Source organism: Telmatherina bonti (assembly GCF_933228915.1).
Source record: "Telmatherina bonti genome assembly, chromosome: 22".
Taxonomy (NCBI): Eukaryota; Metazoa; Chordata; class Actinopteri; order Atheriniformes; family Telmatherinidae; genus Telmatherina; species Telmatherina bonti.
This window is the reverse complement of record NC_136631.1, coordinates 28897456-28906830: the sequence shown is the minus strand read 5'-3', so window position 1 is coordinate 28906830 and position 9375 is coordinate 28897456. Positions and strand designations below refer to the sequence as shown.

The 9375-nt window shown below is 49.2% G+C and overlaps 1 protein-coding gene across 2 annotated transcripts; it reads right to left on the bottom strand.

The window, feature by feature from the left end:
* Positions 1 to 497: 497 nt before the first annotated feature.
* Positions 498 to 8643, bottom strand: snx6 (sorting nexin 6). 2 transcript variants are annotated; one of them, XM_079262375.1, is made up of 14 exons: positions 8608 to 8643; positions 8393 to 8443; positions 6718 to 6822; positions 6527 to 6637; positions 6298 to 6419; positions 6100 to 6223; positions 5453 to 5548; positions 5269 to 5374; positions 5003 to 5078; positions 4022 to 4061; positions 3834 to 3920; positions 3593 to 3752; positions 1997 to 2082; positions 498 to 1651 (listed from the first exon to the last, which is right to left on the bottom strand). In XM_079262375.1, exons 1-14 carry the CDS (start codon positions 8611 to 8613, stop codon positions 1598 to 1600), a joined length of 1224 nt encoding a protein of 407 aa, XP_079118501.1. In that variant the 5' UTR covers positions 8614 to 8643; the 3' UTR covers positions 498 to 1597. The 2 variants fall into 2 exon arrangements, with proteins under 2 accessions (XP_079118501.1, XP_079118502.1); XM_079262376.1 differs by having other exon boundaries at positions 8393 to 8440; positions 8608 to 8622.
* Positions 8644 to 9375: the final 732 nt, after the last annotated feature.

Sequence of the window (9375 nt, the reverse complement as noted above, 5' to 3'; positions counted from 1 at the left end):
CTAATGATGAGTAATCAGTCTTAAAACATGGATGTCGCTATATTCTGTTCCCTCGTGCCATCCTGCAGGTTTCAGGTGTTTCCTGCTCCAACACGATTCAAATCCAAAGGATGAAGCATCCTCAAGTTCTGCATTCAGTGACTTGAATCAGTGAGGTGGAACACCTCTCTCTCTCTCTCTCTCTCTCTCACACACACTCTCTCACTCACACACACACACTCTCTCACTCACACACACACACTCTCTCACTCACACACACACACACACACACACACACACACACACACACACACACACACACACACACACACACACACACACACACACACACACACACACACACACACACACACACACACACACACACCTTTTTAAGCCAGAAACAAAGAGCTAAATGTTGTTTTAAACAGCTCAAATCTCTGATTTCTCTTCATGCTAAGCTTGGTAATGACGACACCAGGAAAGCGTTCACACACAGGATTTGTAAGAAAAGTGTCCATAAAGTTTTATTGACTGTCAGAATGACCAGGTTTACAGACCTGCTGAACTTTCAACAACTAAAATATGGTGAGTTTCATGATCATCCATGTTTTCTTCTTTCCTGTCATCACATCTCCATCTTTAACCAGTAATGGAAGCTTTGGTCACACAAGAGTGAAAAACATTCATTTACAGTGCCGTAAAAAAAGAAGAGCGTTGGGGGGGGGGGGGGGGGGGGGGGGGTGCGGGGTTGACTGAACTTTTCCTTTTACATTGAATCGAAATGGAGCGACAGACTGACGTTAAGGCAAAAAGACTGAAGCTCCAGGAGAACAGAAGAGAGAAGACGAAGCGACAGCGATGGTTAGTTCATACAAACATGTACAAGGCTTTTTTTTTCTTTTCTAAATGACATTTTAACGAGAGCCAGCAGACGCTTCGCCAGCTCAGCAGCGAGGTTAGAACCCCACAGATGAGCGTCACCGACGTGATGGCAGGAGGAGGAGAGAGTCGACAGATGGAGCAGAAACTAATTTTTATCTGTAAAAATCGGATTTTTTCTTTAAAGGGGGGGGGGGGGGGGGGTGTCAGTGCAGACGCAACATGCTGCCATCAGAATCAGCCCCTCTGAGCAACGTTCATATTTCTGCATGAAGAGGATCAGACTTTCTCTCACTGCGCAGAACTGGAACTCAGCTCCGGACCTGGATCCGGTCCTGGACCAGACCCAGACTGGGGGACCAGACAGCTGCTAAGTCATGTCTGCTTGATCGTGTTGTGAACTTTCATATGAATGTCACTCAAAGGAAGGAGGAAAATGGAGGCTCCAGGCTGATCCAGGTGGTTTTGATGTACCTACAGGAGACTGGTAGGACCTGCAAGTGGTGCAGGTCTGGTGCTGAACTGGGAAGACCAGGGTGGGAGCTTTACAGAGAGAGAGAGGGAGCACAAGGAGGATGGAGAAGACTTTTATGTGGTTAGTGATGAAGAAAACAAGACTTTTAACCACTTCCTGTCTCTCTCTCGCTCTCTGCTTCAGAGCTCTGGTGTCGTTCGCCCATCGGTGACGGCTCGTCCGCCACAGGCGCGTCCGTCTGGCTGAAGGCAGGTCGGACTGTTAGGTGTTTCCTTTCAGGACGCCCAGACAGCTCTGGAGAAGCTGGAGGTTTCCCTGCAGGTGAGAGAAGGCGGAGTCAGCGACGCCAGGTGCTTCTGCTGGAAACAATTCCTCATCTCTCTGAAACAACCATCCTGGTGTGAAACATAGTGCATGTGACAGTGCACATCTCGTGTTTGGAGCGGGGACGTGTCAGATGGTACCGGTGCTGAGCCGCTGTCCCCATGACAACTTATCTCTTTCACTGATTGGCTGAAGACCTCCCAAACATCCAGCAGAGTTCAGCTGTGGGCTGGAAGCTGCTGCTGGTGGGTTAGGGCCAGTTCAGTCGGCTGAAATGGATGAAAACACACCTGAAGCCGTCCAGGTGAGCTACCTGCAGGTGGACGGGGTCAGTACCTTGGCATGTTTGAGCTCCAGCTCCGCCAGCTCCACCAGGTTCTTCCTGAACGCCGCCACTCTGCGTGTCTTGAAGTCTATGAGTTCTGTTAAAAACACAGAGGTGTTACGGAGCAAATCTGACCCGTTTAACCAGAACCAGAACAATCTGGATCTGGACCAGGATCTGAACCAGGATCTGTACCAAGATCTGAACCAGGATGTGGACCAGAACCAGGATCTGAATCAGAACCAGGATCTGGACCTGGATCTGAACCAGGATGTGGACCAGAACCAGGATCTGAACCAGAACCAAGACCTGGACACGGACCAGGATCTGGACCTGGACCAGAACCAGGATCTGGACCTGGACCAGGATCTGGACCAGGACCAGAACCAGGATCTGGACCAGGACCAGAACCAGGATCTGGACCAGGACCAGAACCAGGATCTGGACTAGAACCAGGATCTGGACAAGGATCTGAACCAGAACCAGGATATGGACCAGAACCAGGACCAGGATCTGGACCAGAACCAGGATATGGACCAGAACCAGGACCAGGATATGGACTAGAACCAGGATCTGGACAAGGATCTGAACCAGAACCAGGATCTGGACCTGGACATGGACCAGGACCTGCACCAGGACCAGGACCGGGATCTGGACCTGGACCAGGATCTGGACCAGGATCGGGACCAGGACCAGAACCAGGATCTGGACATGGACCAGGATCTGGACCAGGATCGGGATCACCATGAACCACGTGACAAAGCGCAGGCTGTACAGGTGAGTTCTGGGAGTGAAGCTTCACCGTCTCTACCGGCTCTGAAACGCCGAATCGCTTCCATTCCGGTCAGGTCACCTCCTGCCTGTTTCTGGGCTCGGTACCTGGTACCAGGAGAACGGATCTACAGGTCCATTATCGAATGTATAAAAGCAACGGCGCTCCTGTAATTTCCATCTGAGGAAAAGAAAGTCCCGTTTCTCTGGCATCCGCTGTAACTGGCCGTAACCGCAGCGCCGCTGTAACCGGCCGTAACCACACCGCCGCTGTAACCGGCCGTAACCGCACCGCCGCTGTAACCGGCTGAAACCGCGCCGCCGCTGAAGAGGGACAATCTGGACAAGACAATACAGGCCGATCTCACGTCTTCCATTTTTGAGCGAGATCGTTTGAAAATTAAAAAAGGCGTTTTTCATCAGCTGAATGATTTTTTAAACACAAAACAACATTTATGACGTCTTGCAGTCGTGTTTTAGACAGATAGATATATGGTCTATGGACTCAGACCTGAAAACCTCCAACCAGACCAGATATCTGGTATAGTAATGGATAGACGGACAGAAAGCGTGAAAACCTCGGTAGAGCAGCTGGAGGGTCACATGACCGTCCCAGTTCCACGCGGCTGGTGCGGAGGTGCTGATGACAACAGACCTGATGGCGCTGTGAGAATGGAGTTTAAACTGAACGTAGACATCAGCGTGAGAAGCTCTGAAAGCAGCACCAGGAAGAGAACGCTGCAGGAAAGCTCGATGGAGGGAAGGAATCTACAAGACTGACTTCATGTTCAAGCTCAGCAGAAATTAACTGGACTCCCTGCAGAGTAACAACCCACCTTGCTTGGCAGACTCTGAGATCTTCTCAAACTTGTGGCAGCAGAGCTGCTGGCTGGTCTCAGCCTGCAGAACATCTCTGTTTTTAGCTCGTGCTTTATCCAGAGCCTTGTTAGCATTTTCATAGTCCACCAGAGCCCGGCTCCTCCGGTACAGCAGGTCCTGAGAGAAGTCACACACAGATCAACATTTTCTTTCTACTTATTGATGGAGAACAGACTAACAGCCAGGAAGCAGGCAGACCTTTGCAGCTTGGGACTCTCTCAGGTAATATTTCAGCAGATCGGCCAGTTTCAGATCTTCATCTGCAGCAACCCGGGCTTCAATTTTCTGGAAAAAAAAACCCAGCAGAGACAGAAAGCTTCACAGGTCAAAGAGAAACCAACCGGCGAGGCTGTGGGCGGCTCATCAGGTCTGGAGACCACACTCACCCTGGTTTTCTCAAACAGCTCCGACACCTTCAGGAAGAATCTTCAGAAAACAGGAGACAGATTAATAAAGAGGGATGTGAGCATGTGTACTGAGGACTGACAGAAGTACCAGGATTAGGACAACGCCTCTCCATCAGTTCACACTTTTAAAACAAGAGAGACCACATAACAGCTGGATCCAGGACGATACAAAATGTCGTTTCATACGAGGCTATATTGATAAGCTTCTTTACTGCAGTAATTTACATCAAGATGGCTATTTGGATATAAAAAGAGCGACGTGGAACCGACAACAGACTAGCTCACAGTCCCAACAACAGACTCTGACATAACTAACTCATTTTATCACCTGCAGGAATCAGGATAAAAAATACAGAATAAAGAATAGTCAAGCGTCAAGTGGAGGAGAAAGCTCATAATAAACTCCAAACGCTGCAGCAGGTATTTACCTGTGGAACGTCATACGGCCATAGTTCCCCCAGATGGAGGGAGATCACTGCTGCTGTTGCCTAGCAACATCTGATACATAACTGATGACTGACACAACATTACACAGTTTATATGGTTATTTATATCGTGATGGGGAGGTAAGATGAGCGATATGAGGATAAGAGGTTTTGGTCGTATCGCCCAGTCCTAGCTGGGTTCAGCTGCTGCACATGGAAACATCCTGCCCTGCTGGGATCCTGGCTCTGTGCAAACTGGAAGCACTGGCTGGAATATGTGGAAAAACCAGAATAATGTGACATAGAACTTCTATTTTCCACAAGCAGCAGACAACGAAACCTGGATCAGCTTCTTGTATGCAGAGGAACCGATGCAGAGACCTGATCGGAGCCTCGTCATCCAGAAAAAGATGTCTGAAGCAGGATGGTGAAGACTTCCCCTGATGAGGAAGAGGTGCAGGGAGGCGTGTCCCAGGTGACTGGGACCAGTGTGAACTGACTGGAAGGGTTCGATCTGAGCTCAGCGTGTTCATACTTGCAGAGGTCTGTGGAGTCCTGCGTTCCCAACGAGTAAAGCGACGAGGCGATTCTGTTCATGTCATCAGCAGCATCTAAACCCACAGAGAGAAAGACGGCATTAATCTCTGTTCTCCCGGCAGAACACGGAGAACAGGTTCTGCCTTAGCCAAGCGTTTCAGCTCCAGTCACAGACCAGGACCACTGTCCAACGGGACACTTTGGGAACCTTGTCAGACCAACAGCTTGCTGCAGACAGAAAACAGTTGTGTGTCAGCAGCTTACTTTTGTGCGAGCGGATCATTCTGTCGCATTTAGCCGAAGCATCTTTCACTCGGTTGTGATATTCTAACAGAAACGTCTTCTCGTGCTCAAAGAAGTCGTCCACATCCTGAAAGGCAGAAGACAGTGATGAGGACCGCGGACACGAGGCCAGAAGCCAGCTGGAGGCCGGGACCCCCGTCCTCACCTTGACTCCGGCCACCAGGACTCCATCTGCAGACTTCACCACGTTCTTGAAGAAATCTTCCAGTTTCTCCTTCTTGTTTTTGCCACGTACGCTCAGCTGCGAGACACAAACGTCCAACGTCAACACGCTGTCCCGTGGCTGACCTCCTTCAGGGACAAAATGTCCACTTTCCAGACCCGCCGTGAAAACAGATCTTTCTGCACTTAAATCATCGGATTAACTTTAACCAAAACAATCAAATATTGATCAATTATTGGCATTTTAACCCTTTATTGCCAGTGTGTTCAAACATTACTCATATCTTTATGAAATATAATGAGTTATTTTCCACAATGTGTTTTTATCTTGCAGTCCGGGACATGTGGAGGATTTCACAACATACCGACCCCCCCGTCATGAAACCTGCTCATGCCGCTACTTCCTTTCTTACTGGTCTTAGTGGGCTTTCCTGTCACACATTCCCTCAGCCAGGTGCGGAGAGTCACTGGTTCTCCACCTGGCTGGACTCCAGTCTCACCGAGCCAGCTGCTCATCAGGCTCCGCCGCGGCGACTGGTCTGACAAAACGCTCTTCTGGTTCCTGGCGGTTTTCGGTGGTTCGCTGTTTGTCCACCTGCAGAACCAGAGCTTATCTTCAGCTTTACTCACATCCTGGTTGTACTCCAGGAAGACGTGAAAGTTGAGGTCTCTCCTGAGGACGGGATGAGCAGCCACGCGGCACAGGAACACCTCATGCATGGCGACTGTCTTCTTAAAGATGGCCAGGTACTCTCTGAAAGACGACACACCTGAGTCAGGGGACTCACCTGCAGGCTGACAAACAGCTGAGGTGATGCCGTCACTCACGCCTCCAGCTCCTGCTTCATCTTTGTGAATTCCTCCTTAGTCATGGATCCTTCTCCCTCCCCCAGCTTTTGGAGCTTCTCTCTGGACGCATCAAAGTCAGGTCTCGGAGGTGCTGGAGGGATCTAGACAAACAGATATGTAAATGTGACACAACTGCTCTGATGTTTCTGATGAAGCACTCCAGGGAAGGAACGCCAGGAGAAACAACAACCAACTGGGCGGTTCTTACGATGTATCCTGCATAGTCCTCGTTTTCCACGAAGGAGTCGTGCAGCCAGATGAACTCTTCATGCTGTCGCACCACGGAGAACTCGTTCTGCTTGAAGTTGGGGAGCGTGCTCTGTGGAACCATGGCGTCTGTCAGCACAGCATTCCAACAGGAACGTCGGGATGCAACTGGGAAGCTTAAAGGTGTCTCACCTTGGTGTGGACGGTAAATTTCACCTTGTCTCTCTCACTCAAAGCGTCAGAGATGTCCACCTGTAGCGTAGCATCCATCTCCAGATCCACGTTCACGGCCCGCGGCTGCAGGAGGACACCACACATAATGCACCGCTTCTAGAGCTCACAGACACTGACATGTCCACCCAGATGCAGGGACGGTCAATGCCACGCAAAACACACGTCTGCACAAGTACACATCTATAGGTATGGAAAAAGTTTTAAAGAAAATGATAACTTACACAAAAAACCTTCAAATGGCACAAAGTTTTCATTTCTGAACTGTGTCTTAAAAAAGGACAAGACGATGGACGACGCGTCTTCATCCGTGGACGGATGACGACGCGAGGACCTTTTCAGCTGACTGCCATCATTAATCATCCCTGCTCCCCTCAATAAAACATTAAACCAACTCATGAGGGGCTGGAAGGCACGGCTCCTCCCGCATTCTGAATTCTGTTCACTTCCAGGCACATAATGTCGAACAAGCAGCTGCTTTTCAGTCAGCAACCGCTCACATGAACAACCCTGAACGCCAGAGCACCACGGAGGGAAATCTGGCCTGAAGATTAGGATTAAATACACAAAAAGAAAACTGATGAGCAAGGAAAACACGCAGCTGAGCTTTCAGGTCCCAACCTGAATACTTTACTGGATGCTGTAATTACCAGATTTACTTGAAAGCACCATGTTGTCTCACTGCGAGTGAAATGGTGGATGTCCTGTAAAAAACCTGGGATGTAGTGTTTAATCTAAATATCCTGGATTTTCTACTCTTCCTGGTCTGAGCATCTGTTAGCTTAGCTTGTTAGCTTCCATCCAAACACTAAGACTTCCAAGATTTTCCATGTTTTCATCCGCTTGGTGCCGTGGAGGCTGGTCTGAAGCAGCATGTGGTTCCAGGTATCAGAGACTGTACTGGCAGTATTTATGGGAGTCATTTAGTTTGTTTGACCTGAACCTTGTTAACTTGCAGAAGTATAAAGAATGAAGCTACACTGCTGGATGTGGATCACATCAGAACCAGACCTCAAAGTGAAGAACCGCAGGGCGGCAATGATCCATTCCTAACAGGATGTCAGATCAATAACCTCACCATGACCAAAACAAGATGAGGACCGTTAGTGTCTCTGTGGACCGGGACCCCTAGAGTCTCTGTGGACCGGGACCGTTAGTGTCTCTGTGGACCGGGACCATCTCTTTCTTCAACACACAGAATTGATGTGAGACCGAACCGAACCAGTCTGCCACAAATGTTTGCAGGTGAAGCTAAAGGCCTGCGCCGCACACACCTGGCTCTTCATCTGGACCTGGACCGGGAGACCCAGTCTGGACCAGGGGACCAGGTCTGAACCTGGACCGGGAGACCCAGTCAAGACCTGAACCGTGAGACCAGGTCTAGACCAGGGAACCAGGTCAGGACCTGAACCGGGAGACCAGGTCTGGACCTGGAGACCAGGTCTGAGGAGTCCGGCTCTGTTAGCATGAAGCTAATGTTAGCCCAGATTAACCGGCCTAATAATAAATAAATACACCGATAAAAACATTTCCATGCTGGCGGACTGCTTCACGTTAGCGGGACAGAACCTGGAACTGAACCCAGACAGGAAGACCGGAGACCAGATTGACAAAGACAGCAGACAGAAACACTCACTCCCCGGTCCTCCTCGGATAGGAAGTCGGGTCCGTCGTCCAGCCCTTCCTGCTGCGGAGACAGAGACATGGCGGCCATTAGCTCACCAGCAACCCGACATGCAGACACTTACAGCCGCTACAACACACTGCCGGCTCCCCGTGGAGAAAACACAGAAACACGGAGAAAACACAGAAACACGGAGAGAAACCACAGAAACACGGAGAAAAACCCACCATCATGGCTGCGAACGGCTGGTGACAGGAAGTGGACGCGGGGTTGCCAGATATCGTGAGAGAATCAAGCAAACAGACCTCTGGACAGGAGCCAAAAACCTGCCATTTTTCCGCCACTTGAGTCAGAAACCATCCTGGTTTGCAGGCATTCGGGCTCACACACACCTCTAAATTATCTGCTCTGCGCTGCTTAGTTCCACAGTTGAAAGAATAATTACTCCGTAACATTGTGAGGTTTGACCATTCCAAAGACACCTGTGACAGGTAGGTATTTAACAACTTATCACTGACCAAACATTAGTTTTTAGACTCAGTGGTTTCTGATCACATCCTGTCAGATTTATTAGATCATTTTTCAGACTAAGAATATTTTTCCTCAGCAGTTTTACTGTTTCCTACAAAATGTACTCTTTAAAAAAAAAAACCTGTCCATCTTCAGTTGCAAATGCCTTCCCTCTTTGTCTTCACAGAATATTCTAGAAACATTCAGACCAATTTATACAATGAAACTGCCCTGATTCCATTCTGTCCATCTTCACAAGCCCCTGAAACATGAACCAGCCGCTTTCTTGTCTGGAATCAGGAGCAGTTTTATGGATGTGCCATCCTCCATGGTTTCCATGGTTACCACCTTCAACCTGGTCCTTCAGATTTTTATATCTCCTTTCTCACCAAATTTATGGTGACGATTTTGTTTTCTGAACCTCAATCCCAACTTTCACACTGAATAAATGAGGAATGATGTCATTTCCCACCAGAGGAGGATGT

What these genes read in the sequence shown, in the direction of transcription:
- snx6 (XM_079262375.1), bottom strand. An exon ending in AGCTGTTTGAGAAAACCAGG is followed by an intron (nt 3,921 to 4,021) that starts GTGAGTGTGGTC and finishes TTTTTTTTCCAG; the next exon opens with AAAATTGAAGCCCGGGTTGC. An exon ending in TGGAGCTCAAACATGCCAAG is followed by an intron (nt 1,652 to 1,996) that starts GTACTGACCCCG and finishes TCTCACCTGCAG; the next exon opens with GGAAACCTCCAGCTTCTCCA.